The 20041-nt window shown below is 36.4% G+C and overlaps 1 protein-coding gene and 1 long non-coding RNA gene across 2 annotated transcripts; both read left to right on the forward strand.

Annotated features, from left to right (window-relative positions):
* The first annotated feature begins 1519 nt into the window (after positions 1 to 1519).
* On the forward strand, positions 1520 to 5811 carry LOC121761755 (LRR receptor-like serine/threonine-protein kinase GSO1). The gene is made up of 7 exons (XM_042157413.1): positions 1520 to 2232; positions 2330 to 2473; positions 2757 to 2972; positions 3040 to 3183; positions 3309 to 3455; positions 4247 to 4318; positions 4395 to 5811. The coding sequence occupies exons 1-7, from the start codon at positions 1602 to 1604 to the stop codon at positions 5657 to 5659; spliced, it is 2619 nt and encodes an 872-aa protein (XP_042013347.1). The 5' UTR covers positions 1520 to 1601; the 3' UTR covers positions 5660 to 5811.
* A 5129-nt stretch (positions 5812 to 10940) lies between these two features.
* LOC121761766 lies at positions 10941 to 19528 on the forward strand. The gene is made up of 3 exons (XR_006042089.1): positions 10941 to 11050; positions 12448 to 17849; positions 19247 to 19528. It is a non-coding gene; the product is annotated as an uncharacterized LOC121761766 (long non-coding RNA).
* Positions 19529 to 20041: the final 513 nt, after the last annotated feature.

A 20041-nucleotide genomic window follows, 5' to 3' on the forward strand; every position in this document is an offset into this window, starting at 1 on the left:
ATGTCCTCATGACTATTAGGAGTACTATACATATGGTTGCATTGTATTGAATGTGTAATGAGTCTTCACAAAAGGAGCTGTCATTCATTAATTACATGTCAACGGTGATGGTGATGTATTGATGGAGTATCGTTTTCCAGTTAAACGGTAAGTAAATTCGTTTTAGAATAAATTTTTGTCGAATTTAGGATTCATACCTTCCAATCTTATTGCGCCAAATTTATTCTAAAATGAGGCTGCGATTGTTATTGATTTTATTAATTTTAAAAATGACACAAAATTCGAAATTAATTTAATAGTTTATTTACTTTTGCATTTATAGAAAATATGTATGCCAAGCTTAGATTTTTATTTAATTTGTAAATGCCAACAATAATTCTTGGGGAATAAAGTAAGAGAGAATTTAAATAGAGAGTTACTTTTTGCCAAAAATAAAAATGCGTCAACTATTTTGAAAACTTCCCAAAATATAAAAATGACTCAATTAATATGGAACAGAGGAGTATTCTCTTAGTCTCGAAATAGATCACATTTTTTTGGCAAAAATCATAACTAACATCTAATTAGCACACTCAATCACTTTTTTCCTCTCTTCTTTATTACTTCGTTAATAATTTTTTTCCCATTAATAAACAATTTATCAACAAATATTAAAGTGTTAGGTATTCTTGAATTCATCTAATGAGCGCAGCGGAAATAGCATACAAGAATAACAGGTCTAGATTCATAATCATATTGTAAGTTGAGCACGTAATACACAACAGAACTAAATCTTACTTGTTGTGTTGTTTTCTTCTACGATTGAATCCTGCAAGTTGAATCCACTACTATCGAGGTCCACGTGCAATCCAATCTGATGCAGGAACTATCCCGGTACAATTGCTCCATAGAAGAAAGCTAGGAATTCTCTCTACAAGCTTTACGTATTTTCTCTTTAATATTACGTTGTTTCTCATAACCCACAATGGAGAATAAATAACCATTATATAGATAAAGAGTCACTAGGGTTCCATGATTATTGGGCTTATGGACTAATATAATTGAGCCCAACTATAATTATTTAATCCATATTAATCTAATTCTAGTCCATTTCCTTTCATAAAGTCCCATCACTTTCTCATGTCATAATCCATGAATAATAGCTCCACAAGGGGGAAGACTTCACCAAGCCTTCGGCAATGTCCTCACAAGTCATGACTAGGATTGTGGTACTAAAGTTTGAATCTTATTCCCACTTTCACATTGTTGGCTTGTTTAATTTTAATAGTTGATTAAATTTTATATCCCAATTGATTTAGATATACATATGGTTGCATTGCGGTGAGACAATATCCACATACCATATTATGACTAAGTCTCAGCCCTCTCGGCCGTTTGATGAAAATACGGAGGGCTAGGATTGAAGGAGAAGGATTAAGCATGTGGACGCTATGAAAAGGCTATTTCATTTATTTTAAGATAAATAATTAACTACTATTTTTTTCTCAAAAGTAAATCAAGGCTACCTCCATAGAAAAAGAACACACATGCTAGTGTATACATATATAGGTAGCTTAAATATTTTGTACCTCCATTCATTACTACTTTAAAAATCAAGCCTAATGGATAGATCTATCCATCTCTGCCTCCTTATAGCATCATTCTTACTACTTCAATGGTTGATTGTCTATAGCTCAGCCAACTCAGATTTCAACGTTGATCTTTCATCCCTTGTTGCTTTCAAATCTCGAATCTCTTTGGATCCCTATAGCATATTGACCAAAAATTGGAGCTCTGGAAGCAATATCTGTAGTTGGATCGGAGTTACATGTGATTCTCGCTATCACAGGGTGACTCAGTTGAATATATCTTCCATGGGCCTTGTCGGAACCATCCCACCTGAAATCGGGAATCTTTCTTTTCTTGTTTCTTTAGATTTGAGCGAGAACTCTTTTGGTGGTCCTATTCCTTCATCTATTTTCAACATGTCAAGTTTAGAAGTTTTGAAATTGAGGAATAATAGTTTGTCAAGTAGCCTACCAATTGATATGTGCAAACACAATCTTCATAAGCTCAAGAGACTTCATATTTCTTACAACAAGTTGTTTGGGGAAATACCGTCAAGTTTGGAGCAGTGTTCACAACTTGAGTATGTTTCTTTGGTCAGCAACAATTTCAGTGGAATTGTGCCAACTCCAATTGGGAACTTGACATTGCTTCAAGAGTTATATTTGGGTTCCAACAATTTAAGTGGTAAGATCTTATCTCCATGATATCAAGACTTCCATATTACATATGCACAAACTCATAGTATATAATTGGATATTTATTTGGTGTAATTTACTCGCAGGTAATATTCCAAAAGAGATCGGTGTTCTTACTAATTTAGCAGGTTTGGATTTGAGCATCAACAACTTTACCGGACACGTGCCAAGGGAAATTGCCAACTTGACATTGCTTCAATTGTTGGACCTTAGTACCAACAAGTTCAGCGGTAAGATTTTGTCTCATGCTCTTATTTTACTATTGAAATTAGATAACTAAAATGTTAAGACAATATACATGATTGCGTTTTTTTGTTTTTCAAATTATATCTATAGTCGGACAATATACATGATTGCATTTTAATTTCCGGCAATTTTAGCTAGTTAAAAATTTAGCTAGTCTAATTATATTCTACATCTAATTTTTGTTTTCTTTTTCAAATTATATTTATACTCGGGCAGTTATATGTATATGATTGCGTTTTAATTTCCGGCAATTTTACAAATTGGCAGGTAATATTCCAGAAGAGATTGGTCATCTTACAAAGTTACAAGGTTTGGGCATGGGTTTGAATAAGTTTTCAGGCCCTATACCTGCAACTATTTACGGCATGACTTCCTTGGAGTATTTTGACTTTGCATCGAATGAATTGAGTGGATCATTATCAAGAGATATTGGAAACATGACATCCCTTCGCAGAATAGGCCTTGAAGATAATAATCTAATTGGTATGAGCAAATCACTTGTTGACGGTTAATTTGAGCTAAGTTTATGATTTCTATCATAACTCTACAGGTGAAATTCCAAAAGAGATTGGTGGTCTTACTAATTTCGAGCGCTTGAGCATGTGTTGCAACAATATTAGTGGTTCGGTGCCAAGAGAACTTGGGAACTTGACAAACATGGTTGGCATATACCTTGGCAACAATGCTTTAAGTGGTATGACTCCCAAGCATTCTCCTCTGCTGTAATCATCACAAAACTAATTTTAAATAAAAATAGTTCATTGTAAAGGATCATTTTCTTTTTTGGTTCTTATATTTCAAGATTTAAAATTCATGCAGGTCCAATACCAAAAGAGCTGGGTCGTCTTATTAATTTATGGGAACTCCAATTGAAAGAAAACTTTCTTATCAATGGATCCATACCAAAGGAAATTGGGAACATGACTTCCCTTTCCTACTTGAAGCTTTACAATAATGAATTGACCGGTATGAAATTTTCTTTCATTGCTACGTGCACAATATGAACTATCTTTAGCTTTATACATTTGCTTTCTCATTTTAGCTTATGTGAGCATGCATTGTGTAACATGTTTTACTGCACATATAGATAATTGTCATGTCAACGGGATTGAACAAAATTTTGTAGAGTTCTATACTCTCGATTGATGTCCCACATTTGACCGCTAATTGATGTCACATTTTCCCATAATATGATACTCCCTCCATTCCTTATTAATAGAGACACTTTTCAGCACAAGGTTTAAGAATAGTATCTTAAATGGATGGTGAATAAAGTAGGAATAAAAAAGTTAAAGAGAATGTTACATTTTTTCCAAAAATACAAACGCCAATCGTCCAACTATTAGAAAAAGTCCATCCCCTCCAAGGTTCACCTTGAAGGGTTTGAGGGAGGGTGTTGGTAATTGAAACTAAAAAAAACATATAACTATCTAACATCGGTGTTAAGATAAAACTGAAACTAGAATATAAATCACATGGGTCACTCCTCCTATCACCAATTGGTTTTAGGATGGAACCCATGGATTTCTATCAAAGTTAAATAAGACTCTTATTGTGGGACGAACCGAAATGACAAAATATGACTCTTATGGTGGGAGGAAGTAATACATAGTGTACATGTTTTACATAAACATACATATATTAGTGTCATAACTTCATATTTCATGTCTCTTTATATATTATTGGATACAAAGTCGTACTGTATTTATTAACTCATTGGATGTTATGATTGTCCTTTTCAAAATTTGTACGAGTAGGTACTATTCCAAAAGAAATTGGAAACCTGAAACACCTCACGGAGTTATGGCTTCACAACAACAATTTAAATGGTATCATACTCTCTCTCTCTCTCTCTCTCATATGTCAATATGTCATTCTTGATCTCTGTTCAAAATCAATTTTCAGGTCCAATACCTTCCGCCATTGGGAATATGTCAGAGCTGGATTATTTAGTACTCCCTCATAACAAACTAATTGGAGAGATTCCATCATCCATTTGTGACTTGAGATTACTAACACTCCTCCATTTAGCAGACAATCATTTGGAAGGACAGATTCCAAAGTGCTTGGGAAACTTCAATAGTTCATTGTTGGCTCTTAATTTGGGTGGAAACCAAATCACAGCCCTTCAATCCACATTTGCAAAAGGTTGCAGTCTTCAGGCCCTTATTCTGTATGGCAATAAGTTGGAAGGAATAACACATTCCCTACTCAACTGCCAACGCCTGGAAAGCATTGATTTTGGTGATAATGAAATACGAGGTGCATTTCCCTTCTGGATGGAAACATTCCCTCAACTTCGCGTCCTCATCTTGAGGTCTAACAAGTTGAATGGTACTATGTTGGAGGCTTCAAAGACCGAGCATCCGTTTCCAAAGTTGCAAGTCTTGGATATATCAAGAAATGCATTTGTTGGCTCTTTACCTGATAGATATTTCAAGAATTTTGAAGGTATGATAGATGCTAAGGATAATCTGACACGCGTTGAGAAGGATAGGCTCCAAACATATTTAGGCTTAGATATCACTTTGAAAGGTTTGGATCAGGAATTGCAGAGATTGCTGGATACGCTTACAACGATCGATTTTTCTTCCAACGAATTCTCTGGGAATATTCCGGTTTCCATAGGCAATCTTAATTCTCTGAGATACTTGAATTTGTCCCGCAATACTCTCACGGGAGAGATTCCTGTGTCTCTTGGGAATATAAGTATTCTTGAGTCATTGGATTTGTCATGGAACAGATTGAGTGGAAAAATTCCAAGTGATCTGACAGGGTTGACGTTTCTTTCGAAATTAAACCTATCAATGAATAATCTTGTGGGGCCAATACCACAATCTAAGCAGTTTTCTACGTTTCAGAATGATTCATACATAGGAAACTCGGGATTGTGTGGAGTTCCGTTGGCAAAGCAGTGTGAAACAACTGATGGAAAACCAGTATTTCCTCTAGAAGATGATGATGATGAGTCAGGATTTATAGATGGATTTGGTTGGCGAAGTGTGGTGTTAGGGTATGGATGTGGATTTGTGGTTGGAATTGGAGTTGGTTACATGATTATACGAAGCGCAAGGCCAAAATGGTTAGTGGAATTCTTTTTTGGCGTTGGATATAGTAATAGTAAGATGAAGAGAAGAAATAGAGCAAAAGCAACAAGAAGAAGAAGGTGATTCAAGACAAACATTGGGCTTTACAAGTGTTTCATTTGGAACACTAGCATGTTGTGTGTATGATGCTTTGCAATAATGCATCTTAAACTATGCAATGTTGTATTTCTAAATTAGGCTACTTTTGTTTATAAAATTATACATATTGTCTCTAATGTGTGATTAAGCAACCCTTGCTTGCAATCTGAACAGATGCTAAAAAAAATCAAATATTTCAATGTTCAAAATTGTTAGATTCTAATCTTATGTCTACGACTTTGGACAAAAATTTAACTCTGATATTTGTTTCTCTCTTAAACAGAAGTATTTGTTCAGAACTTGATGATGGTTTAAATGTGTGGTGTGTTTCTAACAATACTAGCAACTTCTGTTAAACTTTAATGTGGACTAATATGACTGTAAGTTAGTACTCCCTCCGTCCCAAAGCGAAACACTTCTTTTGAGCACAGGATTTAAGGAATTGATATTTAAAGAGAGTAGAGAGTAAAGTACGAGAGAGAGAAAAGAAGGTAGAGAATAAAGTGAGAGAGATTATTTTTTGCTAAAAAGAGAAATGACTCACTTATAGTGGGATATCCCAAAAAGGAATGTGACTCGTTTATGGAAGGAGTATTTAATTAAAATATGACAAATGCTATTATTGCATCACAAACTGGTAATGTTAGACCACGCTCACTCGGTTCGAATGAGATTCCCTGGATCTCATTCAATGCCCGTTTTCTTGCCCATTTCACTTATATTCTTAGAGCATTCTAAACAAACTCATTCAACTCCCAAAAGTCATATAATTGGTCAAAAACTACAGATTTAAATGAGTAAACTCCACATGATCAATTGAACCTATCAAAACATGAGTTTATCAGGAAACAATTGCAAAGAAATTCAATCCCCATAAAATTCAACTCAAAACAAAATAACTAAAACAAAACCTAAAACTATAAAACAACCAAAACACACCTCTCTTACTTGAAGCCTTCATCGTACATCTTCTTGAATTCGCGAGCAAGCACAAACATATCTCACAAGGGTGATGGACTTCGCAAGTGAACTTCCCACCGAATAGGATCTTTCAAGCCCGATTCACATATGGAGACGAGGTGATTCTCCGATAGCGATGGACCCTTAATCTTGACCAAAAGCCTCTCGAATTCGTTCTGATATTCCATCACCGTGTTGCGTTGTTGCAGCTTACAGAGTTTCCCAAAATGATTGTCATGATATGTTGGATCAAACCTCTCTTTCACGAAATCAGGCCATGATTTCAGCAAATTGTGTTTTTTTCGGTAAATGAACCAACCCAGCGCCGGCTGCTCGAAGAGTAGTCCGACGAAGTGTAGACGATGCTCTTCCGACATCCGGTAATAGTCGAAATACGTGTCAACCTTGAAAGTCCATCCCCATGGGTCGTCTCCGTCGAATTTCGGGGGATCGATCCGAAGATAGGGTCGCTGCTCCGGATGATTGGACTTTGAATTATCAACATGAGCCATGGCTGAATTTTACAGAGCTGGAAGAAGATGAAATCACAATTTTGATGGTTCGATTCTTCCTTTCTGCTACACCATTTTGTTGAGGCGAGTAGGGCGCTGTTAGATATCTTTTTATTCCTTGTTCTTCACAGAATTTGGTGAAGGCGGTTGATATGTATTCACCACCTCTATCTGACCGCAACGCCTTAATATTGTAGCCCGTTCTCTTTTCAACCATCATCTTGTACTTCTTGAAAGATTCGAGTGCTTCGGATTTCTCTTTAAGAAAGTACACCCATGTCTTCCTTGTGCAGTCGTCGATAAAAGTGATGAAATACCTCTTTCCTCCAAATGACTCGGGTGTGATTGGTCCACATATGTCTGTATGTATCATCTCGAGAATATTCTTCGCATGATATTCCGCCTTCTTAGGAAACGAGCTTCTTGCTTGTTTTCCGAGTACACATCCTTCACAGAATGATCTCGAGTAATTTATATCAGGTAGCCCATGGACCATACCATTTTTTGCAAGTTTTCTGATGCCGTCTTGGTTCAAGTGCCCAAGCCGTAAGTGCCATAGTGAGGCTTGGTTTGTCATGTCTATTTTCAAACATTTTTCTTGAACATTTCCCAAATTGAGTTTGTACATTCAATTCTTGGCCATTTCAACACGTGCAATTAAGTAGCCTCTTTTATCCTTCAATTGCATCACTTGATCTTTCATGAATACTGAGTAGCCCTTCTCCATTAATTGTCCCATGCTCAGAATATTGCTTTTCATATTCGGCACATAATACACATTTTCAATAGTACTTTCTTCACCATTATGCAAGAAATTGATTTTACCTCGGCCTTTTACTTCGATCTTTGAGGCATCACCAAATGATACATGCCCTTCTTTAATTTCTTCCATCTCCGTGAACAGATATTTGCGCCCACACATGTGATTGCTGGCACCGGTGTCAAGATACCACACCGTGTCTGCATCAATATCAGGAATGGTGTCATCATATGCCATCATAAGGACGCCATCTTCTTTTTCCTCCTCTTCAGCCACGAGATTCATGTTCTCTTCTTCTTGTCTCGGAGATCTACAATCTCTTGCATAGTGTCCATGTTTGCCGCAAATGTAACAATCAACGTTGGGACGGTATGAACGGCCGCCTCTTCCACGACCTCGGTCACCTCTTCCACCACGACCTCTTCCTCCACCATGCCAATTTTGAGCTTGATTTGGTTGCCGTCTTTCATCGTGGTTGTTCTCTTTCTCATAGCCTCTTCCATAACCAACATCGCGACCTCCAAAGTTTCCTCTTACTTGGTGATCGTGTTGCACATACATGGCTTCTTCATTGATTGTCGCCTTGGCTTGCAACGCCTCATTGAGTGATTCTTGTTTCTTCTTTTTCTTTCTTTGTTCATGTGCCTCCAGGGATCCAGCTAAATCATCAACGGTCATCTCCTCTAGATTTTTTGATTCTTCAATTGCACACACCACGTTCTCAAAATCCTCGGTTAATGATCGTAGAATCTTTTCTACGACCCGGCATCGGTTAGATTTTCACCATTGCGTTTGAGTTGATTTACCACCGTGTAATAACCGCGATCTAATTTCTCGGAAAGTACGAATTACAGACTAGAAATTTAAAGAAAATGAATGAAAGAGCATTCGTTTATATTCTTGAGTAAGCAAAACACGATATTTAGAATTTCCAATTTAAATCGAGTTTTACAAATTTTGACGATGAAAATAAAGAAAAATACACAAGAATGCTAAGGAGAGAAACGTCGGGGATCTTTTCTTTTCCCTGAGCCAAACCGCACCCACCGCACCTACAAAGGTGAAATTTTTCGACCTCGATCCCAGTACATGTATTATTCCTAGTCTCGGAATTTTTCTGCAGCTCGAAGTTAAGGCAAGCATATTGCACCTTTCCCTAACGAGCTTGCCCTAGCTGATTTTTCTGAATAGTTCATTTCAGTGCGTTGCCTTAATGAACCTATGAAATCATTGATGTGATTTTGTTATTCCATATCAAGATGCCTTTGAAGCATGATCAATGTTTCCTTCATTGCAATCGCCTACGTTTATAAATTTTCACGGTTGATCATCTTAGGCGATGACATGTTTGAACCACTGTCCTTGATGCTCAGATCCTTTCAGTTTAATTGGACAACTATATTGTCCTATTTTGCAGCTTACTATGGGAATTTACAGTTAATTCATTTCCATCCAGTTTTCATGACCTATCTCATGATTATTTCTATCTCCCACCAGGGGTGAGCCTCAGCTTCTATGAGTTTGCCTGGAACCAGTTGAGCTACGTTGTAACGCCCCGAATTTAAAAAAAAAAATAAATAAATTTTAATTAGTTCAAATGCGTCGGAAGTCGTAGATAAATTAAATTCTAGAGGTGTGTAGATAGTTTCTTATTATGTGAATTATTTGTTTGTGTGGTGTTTTTTGTTAGAAAGAGAGAAAGAATAAAAGAAAAGAAAGAAAGGAAATAAAGAAATAAGAAAAGAAAAAGAAATTGGAAAAGGGAATGAGATTTTTTTTATCTCAATTCCCCACTTACGGGAACCTTCTACACACACCTCTCTCTCTCTCTCTCTTTTCTCTTCACCAATTCCTCAAATTGAGAGATACCCAAAAATCGACCAAAAGGGGAAATCCCCAAATTGAGGAAAACCCTCAATTCCCGTCGCCATCCTCAACTCGCCGGAGTTGGCGACTGCCACTGCCACTGTTGGGTCCCCTGCACCTCGATTTCCATCTCCAGAATCAGCCACCGCCGTCGTCTCCTTTGCGGAAAAACGCCGACGCAGCGAGGGGGGGACGGGCAGACGTTGCTCAGCCGCTGTCGCTGAAATTCCGCCGTCGCCGCCGTGGTTAATCAGCCGCTGCTGTTACAGCAGCCCCGAAACACTCCCATTCAACCCGAATCAACTCCGAACAGCCCCGAAATCAACCCGAACATCCACGCACAACCCCGAAAGATAAGTTTCATTACTATTATGTTCCTTTCGCAACTTCAGATTAATCACAACGGGTGTTCAATTGTAATGTTCGGTTTGTCATTGATTGTGTTGTTTGATCGGTGATACTTGTTGATTGAATTATGTGGGAAATCTAACGAAATTATTGGGATGATTAGAGTATATAGTTGGATTATCTTAGATAGTATGTATGTATTTGAAGTATACAAGTAGAAATCTTGTTGCAGTGAAGGAAATTAAGGAAACAGCTACTGTGCCCTGTTCTGGCAGCATGTTACAAGTCCCGTTTAACCAAGTAAACGACCTCATTTTCTTACCAAATTTTAACTGAACATACTTTTATGTGTCTTCTGCCATGTGACCAAAATTCAGCTTCATCCGAGTTCAAATGAATTTATAGTGATTTTTGTAATGAGACTGCCCCTGTTCTGCCAGGTTTGAATAAAACAGACATAAACCCTAAACAAATTAGAATTTGAAGTCCAAAGTTAATCCCCATAAAATAGACAGTCATGGCTTTTATTTTCATCGGGTTACGTTGAATTTCGACTTCGTTGTTGACCAGAATGATTTTTCAAAGTCGGTGCAAATTCTGTAAAATCTTGGGACATGATAAAAGTTGAAATGCTTATGCTTTAACCTTATTTTTGGACTAGTATATGAAGATATATTTCCTAATGTGAAATCTTGAAGGAGAAATAGTTGTTTTTGACTAATCTAATATTTTGTAGTATACATGCATAAATAATAGACCAGAATTATGAAATTAAGTTAGAAAATAATGGTTAACTGTATGAATTTGATACTTTAGATGCGGAGAGCGAAATATATATTGAAGGGTAATCCTACCCCAGGAAATAACAAGGACAAGGACAAGGAGCAGGAATAAAGGGATTCGTGTGTCAAGGGCGTTTTGGATTTCGAGGTAGTATATTCTACATTAGGTCTTAATTCCTGAATTAAGTTTACGTGATTACATATAGAATATTGTGTGTTAATCGGTGATACATTATGTGATCTATATATTTTGCTTATGACGTGAAATATGTGAATATTGGATATGTAATGATATTGATAGAATTGGAATTTATCTGTTTATTTGATATGAGATGGTGTGAAAGAAGTTGTTGATCTGATATGTTAAAGATTATTGGAAATAAGTAATCTGATGAGAAAATGAATATAAATGTGGTTGGAAGGTAAATGAGATAAATGATATATTACTATGAAATGTATACTTATATGATTTACATGTGAAAATGTCTGATGATGTCTGTGATGATGTCTGATCTGTATGCGTTGATGTGAATGTCGGAAATTGTCAGATATAAAGTATATTTGTTTGTGTTTACGCCCCGTGCTTGAGTGTATTCTGTGGGTACAATTGGCATGCCATAGGACAACAGCGCTGCATTATCTGTGATATCTCGTCTTCTGGATAACCGAAGCGAGGATCGTCTGTTATCTGATGGGCCCCTATCTGATCTGTCTGATATACACCCTATGGGTGGTCTGTTCCCGGGATTACCCCTATCTATACACCCTATGGGTGGTCTGTTCCCGGGATTATCTGTTTGTACCCTAATGGGTAGTCTGTGCGGCGTCCTCTTGAGGACCATGACCGCGTCTGTATCTGATTCTGTTTTTGATCTGGTCCGCGTACCTTAGTTTGTCACTAAGCACTTAATGGGGGCTATATGTGTTCTGATATGTGAGAACAAGGGTGATTGCTATATGTGTTCTGATATGTGAGAACAAGGGTGATTGTTATATGTGTTCTGATATGTGAGAACAAGGGTGATTGTTATATGTGTTATGATATCTGATAATGTGAAACCTCTGTTATAACTCTGATGTATCTGGTATATGAGAGCAGATTTTGTTATATGTGTTTGGATATGTGAAAGCTATATTCTTATGTGAAAAACGATATTATGTGATGCTAAATGATATATTATGATGTTAATGATCCTCTGATGCAAAAAGGGTGAATCTGACATTGTTTGATATGATTTGACGTTGTGTGAAGTTATGATGTTGCTCGACACTAGCAATTGATAATTGATCATGTTTATTGATATATTATGAGATTATATGATTATGCCTTCAGTAAGTCCCAAGAAATCAAAGGAGGAAAGATCAGACTTTTAGTGTTGGTTATTTTGATATGTATATGTTTATGAGAATGTTGGTTCTGGATAATATTCAAGGGTTAATATTGTAAACACATAGGTTGTATAATGTTAACTCCGGAAATTAGGCTCTAATGTTGAGTATACTACTGGACTTGTTGAAGCTCACCCCTTTCTTTTCCCCCTGCAGATTAGCACTTTCGATTTACGGCTGCTCAAGTCGGGTCACTAGCCAACCTTTTTGTGTTCAGAAAACTCTTTCGGATATGTTAGATGTGGCATGTATAGCAAGTGTAATATAGTTAAGACGTTTCATTTACTTCGTTTTCCAGGTTGTATAAATATATATATAGGCTTTTAGAAACAGGTTTATGGTCTAATTTCAGATGTCATATAGCAGTTTTTCCGTTTACCAAGGAAAGGAAAATGATATATCTTTGTATAAAAAAAAGAATCAAGGATTTTCTGTTAAGTCCGGATTTGTACCAAAAGGTGACATCACTTATTCGATTATTAAATTAATCGGGTAAGGGGTGTTTCATGTTTTGGTATCAGAGCCTAGGTTTAGGCGGTCCTAGGCTTGAGACGTGTTTAGATGTGTCAAGAAACATGCCACATAGGATTTTGATTTGAGTCATTGCTAGTGACCTGATGTGTATATGTTTTCCTGATGTGTCCATGTTTGCCTGGCTTCAAGACTTGACAACTTTTAGTTTCTGAGTGATGCAGAAAACCCTTCTGTATAAGGTTCGAAATAGTGAACCGAGGTTGAATAGACCGATGATCCTGTAGTCATCTGGCCGGCTATTGAAAGAAAAAGCTTGCAAATGCTGTCCTTTAAATTGGCTATTCATCTTATATTATATACGATGCCAATCGTCGTCTTGTTCTTGCTTTCTGTCTTCTTCAAGTTTGGCTTGCCCTCGCTTTTTGAGTAGAACTTTCTCAACACCACGAAAAAGTCCACTTTGGTTTCCCACTGATCTGATCATCCATCAAAACTGGGCTTTAAAGCTCCTTTAGCTGATACGGTGTAGTGATATGAATATGCCAAATGAGAGTTATCGTTCGTGATTTCTTCCTCTGAGAATTGTTTTTGGTCCTCTTGTTGACATTGTGTTGGCTAAATAACCTTTCACCCTCATCTGAAAATTTTTTGACAGTCTGTATATTCTCTGGGTTAATTTTCCGCTTGTCATCTTATTATATTGTCAGATTTTGACCATTCCACAATTCATAAAAACTCTTTGATCCAAAATTTTTCTATGACGAACATTTGTTCCATATGGTTTGACTTGCAGGATTCATGGACTACCATATTGTTAACCAGATCGATGAGATGTCCATGATTCTAAATTTCCTTTCTCACTTCGTTAACTCATTGAGAGTGTGGTGATAACACCTTTTTTGTTTTGAATATGCGATCATTGAGTTAATACATTCTTGAATTATTACTATTATTTCACATTTGTTGTTTCGGACCCTCCAACGTGCTTGCCTATTGCTGAGCCTATAAGATAATTGGAGAAAGAGATTTTTCCCTGTTAGTACTGTTACCTTGGAGAAATTATCTTCTTTGATTAATTCCTCATAATCGTATCATTTTGGGTCACCTAAACATTGATTGTTTACTTATCTACCACCACTGTGTCATTATTTTCTATACCGAGTTTGGAGCTACTTGTAGTTTATGTGAAACCTGATTCTGACCCTTGAAACTTGGAATACTTTTGGTTGAACCTTCTGTCCTTCGTGATTTATTGTCTTTAATGACAATAATCCTTTACTTGTGTGCTTTTGCCACTAAATTTTGTTGTTGAAGTTGTTCGAGCTTATGTCTGTTATATTGACAAAGCCTCTTTGATAGTTGTTTTTAAGAGATGACACAGTAACCATAATATCTTTGGTGACCCCTTCGATATAAATTATTGGCGTTCTTTCCTGCCGAAATTACACTGATTCCTTTGCCTAACCCTATTGTTTAAATTGTCTTCTATCTCGAGACCTTTCTGCAACTTGAGATTTGAGTTGATGTTTTACCTTTGTCTCCAATAACTCTGCTTCAATCATCATCTTTATGAGTTGTTTTTCTTCAAACTATCTTCGAAACATATGGACCCAGCCAATGATATGATTTGTATGTTCCTATTGTTTCTTAACCATGATATTTGTTAACTTAAGACCAGATGTGACTAAGAGAATATGCTAACCAGTCATTGTTCTATTAAAATTTTACCACCTCAATCGTGATTTTCTGACCTTTAGATTATTGACAATTCGCTTATGTCCTACTGATGCTTAAATTGTTCTGAAAGGTAATAAATATCTAATTATGGAGCAAAGTTTCCATGTGACTGAGAAAGTAGTTAAGTGGAACAGGCCACTCCATGTAACTCGAATCTCAGTAGCGTCCTTCTTTGATAAACCGATGGGTTTTAACTTTGAAGTCATTTCATTGGACTTATTGTCATTTCATTCTTACCATCGGTTACCTTTTCCAAGCTTGTTCGTTAATTATTTGATGAAATCTTTTGATCAGTCACTCTACTACAATGTATTAAAGGGATCATCTATTTTCTCATCATTGTTGTTTCCTGTTGATTTTCCATTCCATGGAATTTGTGAATCAACTCTTCCAATTGGTATCTTCATGTCTTTATCCGAAATATCTTTTTGTGATATCATATTCGTTGAACATCTGAGATGATCAATCTCTGAATTTTCTTTTGAAGATTAAGTTTAACCACTTATTATTCACTTGAGGCATCCAATGAGTTAATGATCCATTTTTTTTTACTCAATAATTTCCTCAATCATGTGAACCGGATTAACCAGAGTCTCTGTGTCTTGTCATCTAATATTTCTCGTACATCTGCACTAGAAAGTCATGCCTTGATGGATTTCTTTGTATCTGCGTTTGGATCACCCTATCCAGGATCTTCTGTTTTGGATTACTAGGAGGCAATATGTGTCTTCATACCTATTTCTTCTGTAATGTGTAACCTTCTATTATTTTATATTGTTCTGTACCCTTGCCTATTGGAGTTAGTGATATTTTTGACCATCTGATGTTAGTTTCTGCTACCAGAACTTCTATCAAAGATAAATTGCTTGTCTTGTCGGTAAGTTTCTTATGATCATTTCTGAATAATCCACTCGAGATATCGAGGTATTTTCTAAACTCTCTCTCTGGTGAATAGTGTCTCTATGTTTGCATTTGAACTAGATGTCTTGTGGCTCTTATATTACAAACATCGCTTTTGGTGAAGTACGGTTTGCATTTCTCTGTCCTTGAACAATCCAATCTCTTTGACAATCTTTGCGATTCCTCTCCCCAAATGTATATCACGTGCTATCTTTGAATCAATCATTTACTTTATATAAAGTTCTCATTTCTTTTTTGAGAGCGAGTTGTTCGATCGGAAATGGAACAGACTTAAAAAAAAGAAAAAAAAAAAGAAAAAAAAATTCTACATTTGTTATGTTATGAAAGTTCTTGAGGTTCATTCGAATCTGAATTGTGATAAACCTATAATTTGTGCTTACTGAGGCCAATCCTTAAGCCTACGATGATCAGATCTGAAATTATCTTGCAAAACTAATTGTTGATGAGAGATTGTGACTTGTGACAAACTGGAGATTTAAAACTCTTGAGTTCATGTTGGTTTGGTTACTATGATTTAATATCTTTGAACTACTATGATAGTGATTGGCTTACAGAAACATCACTACATGCTTATGTGATCATTTGTGATTCTGCTATCTGAAGTTAATAGGATTTGAGGGAAAATATATATATATATATATATATATAAATAAATTCTCATATCAATGCCAATTGTTCTGTTGTCTTTAATGTGGTGGGCTTGACTAAGACTAACTTTTGCATGAATTGGATATATAATTACCTTGAGAGAATATGATATGAAAGCAATATTCTGTCTCTTCGATTCGGGTATCAATTTCGAGGACGAAATTTCCTAAGGGGGGAGAGTTGTAACGCCCCGAATTTTAAAAAAAAAATAAATAAATTTTAATTAGTTCAAATGCGTCGGAAGTCGTAGATAAATTAAATTCTAGAGGTGTGTAGATAGTTTCTTATTATGTGAATTATTTGTTTGTGTGGTGTTTTTTGTTAGAAAGAGAGAAAGAATAAAAGAAAAGAAAGAAAGGAAATAAAGAAATAAGAAAAGAAAAAGAAATTGGAAAAGGGAATGAGATTTTTTTTATCTCAATTCCCCACTTACGGGAACCTTCTACACACACCTCTCTCTCTCTCTCTCTTTTCTCTTCACCAATTCCTCAAATTGAGAGATACCCAAAAATCGACCAAAAGGGGAAATCCCCAAATTGAGGAAAACCCTCAATTCCCGTCGCCATCCTCAACTCGCCGGAGTTGGCGACTGCCACTGCCACTGTTGGGTCCCCTGCACCTCGATTTCCATCTCCAGAATCAGCCACCGCCGTCGTCTCCTTTGCGGAAAAACGCCGACGCAGCGAGGGGGGGACGGGCAGACGTTGCTCAGCCGCTGTCGCTGAAATTCCGCCGTCGCCGCCGTGGTTAATCAGCCGCTGCTGTTACAGCAGCCCCGAAACACTCCCATTCAACCCGAATCAACTCCGAACAGCCCCGAAATCAACCCGAACATCCACGCACAACCCCGAAAGATAAGTTTCATTACTATTATGTTCCTTTCGCAACTTCAGATTAATCACAACGGGTGTTCAATTGTAATGTTCGGTTTGTCATTGATTGTGTTGTTTGATCGGTGATACTTGTTGATTGAATTATGTGGGAAATCTAACGAAATTATTGGGATGATTAGAGTATATAGTTGGATTATCTTAGATAGTATGTATGTATTTGAAGTATACAAGTAGAAATCTTGTTGCAGTGAAGGAAATTAAGGAAACAGCTACTGTGCCCTGTTCTGGCAGCATGTTACAAGTCCCGTTTAACCAAGTAAACGACCTCATTTTCTTACCAAATTTTAACTGAACATACTTTTATGTGTCTTCTGCCATGTGACCAAAATTCAGCTTCATCCGAGTTCAAATGAATTTATAGTGATTTTTGTAATGAGACTGCCCCTGTTCTGCCAGGTTTGAATAAAACAGACATAAACCCTAAACAAATTAGAATTTGAAGTCCAAAGTTAATCCCCATAAAATAGACAGTCATGGCTTTTATTTTCATCGGGTTACGTTGAATTTCGACTTCGTTGTTGACCAGAATGATTTTTCAAAGTCGGTGCAAATTCTGTAAAATCTTGGGACATGATAAAAGTTGAAATGCTTATGCTTTAACCTTATTTTTGGACTAGTATATGAAGATATATTTCCTAATGTGAAATCTTGAAGGAGAAATAGTTGTTTTTGACTAATCTAATATTTTGTAGTATACATGCATAAATAATAGACCAGAATTATGAAATTAAGTTAGAAAATAATGGTTAACTGTATGAATTTGATACTTTAGATGCGAGAGCGAAATATATATTGAAGGGTAATCCTACCCCAGGAAATAACAAGGACAAGGACAAGGAGCAGGAATAAAGGGATTCGTGTGTCAAGGGCGTTTTGGATTTCGAGGTAGTATATTCTACATTAGGTCTTAATTCCTGAATTAAGTTTACGTGATTACATATAGAATATTGTGTGTTAATCGGTGATACATTATGTGATCTATATATTTTGCTTATGACGTGAAATATGTGAATATTGGATATGTAATGATATTGATAGAATTGGAATTTATCTGTTTATTTGATATGAGATGGTGTGAAAGAAGTTGTTGATCTGATATGTTAAAGATTATTGGAAATAAGTAATCTGATGAGAAAATGAATATAAATGTGGTTGGAAGGTAAATGAGATAAATGATATATTACTATGAAATGTATACTTATATGATTTACATGTGAAAATGTCTGATGATGTCTGTGATGATGTCTGATCTGTATGCGTTGATGTGAATGTCGGAAATTGTCAGATATAAAGTATATTTGTTTGTGTTTACGCCCCGTGCTTGAGTGTATTCTGTGGGTACAATTGGCATGCCATAGGACAACAGCGCTGCATTATCTGTGATATCTCGTCTTCTGGATAACCGAAGCGAGGATCGTCTGTTATCTGATGGGCCCCTATCTGATCTGTCTGATATACACCCTATGGGTGGTCTGTTCCCGGGATTACCCCTATCTATACACCCTATGGGTGGTCTGTTCCCGGGATTATCTGTTTGTACCCTAATGGGTAGTCTGTGCGGCGTCCTCTTGAGGACCATGACCGCGTCTGTATCTGATTCTGTTTTTGATCTGGTCCGCGTACCTTAGTTTGTCACTAAGCACTTAATGGGGGCTATATGTGTTCTGATATGTGAGAACAAGGGTGATTGCTATATGTGTTCTGATATGTGAGAACAAGGGTGATTGTTATATGTGTTCTGATATGTGAGAACAAGGGTGATTGTTATATGTGTTATGATATCTGATAATGTGAAACCTCTGTTATAACTCTGATGTATCTGGTATATGAGAGCAGATTTTGTTATATGTGTTTGGATATGTGAAAGCTATATTCTTATGTGAAAAACGATATTATGTGATGCTAAATGATATATTATGATGTTAATGATCCTCTGATGCAAAAAGGGTGAATCTGACATTGTTTGATATGATTTGACGTTGTGTGAAGTTATGATGTTGCTCGACACTAGCAATTGATAATTGATCATGTTTATTGATATATTATGAGATTATATGATTATGCCTTCAGTAAGTCCCAAGAAATCAAAGGAGGAAAGATCAGACTTTTAGTGTTGGTTATTTTGATATGTATATGTTTATGAGAATGTTGGTTCTGGATAATATTCAAGGGTTAATATTGTAAACACATAGGTTGTATAATGTTAACTCCGGAAATTAGGCTCTAATGTTGAGTATACTACTGGACTTGTTGAAGCTCACCCCTTTCTTTTCCCCCTGCAGATTAGCACTTTCGATTTACGGCTGCTCAAGTCGGGTCACTAGCCAACCTTTTTGTGTTCAGAAAACTCTTTCGGATATGTTAGATGTGGCATGTATAGCAAGTGTAATATAGTTAAGACGTTTCATTTACTTCGTTTTCCAGGTTGTATAAATATATATATAGGCTTTTAGAAACAGGTTTATGGTCTAATTTCAGATGTCATATAGCAGTTTTTCCGTTTACCAAGGAAAGGAAAATGATATATCTTTGTATAAAAAAAAGAATCAAGGATTTTCTGTTAAGTCCGGATTTGTACCAAAAGGTGACATCACTTATTCGATTATTAAATTAATCGGGTAAGGGGTGTTACATACGTAGTTCTTTGAATGAACTCAATACTTACCTTCAAGGTCGATTATCGACGAAAATTCATATAAGTTGAACAAGAGCTGTTATTCTAGTCCAGTTGGGTATTCAGTAGCCCTTCAAATTTTCAGTCATACTCTCCTGTGTGAATAATAATCCAAGTTAAGACTATTAGATTAATCATCGAGTTATTGATACGAGGCTAGCAGAAAAAGGCATGGTCTCAGTTTCTTTCAGATACGCATAATAAATACGTCCCCATGGAGACACGTGCAGGAAATGATGCACCAACCAGAAGCGTCGCATAACCGACAGCAAAGCGTTAAATACTTCGAATCTACGTACCGCTTGTGACCAGCAGGTGGAAGATCGAATATTTTGTTGTATAGAGAAGCAACTAGCCTTGAGTAGAGAAATATCAAGGAATATTTGTGGATTAAATGATGTCC

The sequence above is a fragment of the Salvia splendens genome, chromosome 13, assembly GCF_004379255.2.
Source record: "Salvia splendens isolate huo1 chromosome 13, SspV2, whole genome shotgun sequence".
NCBI classification, from domain to species: domain Eukaryota; kingdom Viridiplantae; phylum Streptophyta; class Magnoliopsida; order Lamiales; family Lamiaceae; genus Salvia; species Salvia splendens.

Excerpts from the sequence above, each read along its gene's own strand:
- LOC121761755 (XM_042157413.1), top strand. The coding sequence starts at position 1,602 with ATGGATAGATCTATCCATCTCTGCCTCCTTATAGCATCATTCTTACTA. Across the intron at positions 2,233-2,329 it reads GGGTTCCAACAATTTAAGTG|GTAATATTCCAAAAGAGATC; the intron begins GTAAGATCTTAT and ends ATTTACTCGCAG. Across the intron at positions 3,456-4,246 it reads TTACAATAATGAATTGACCG|GTACTATTCCAAAAGAAATT; the intron begins GTATGAAATTTT and ends TTGTACGAGTAG.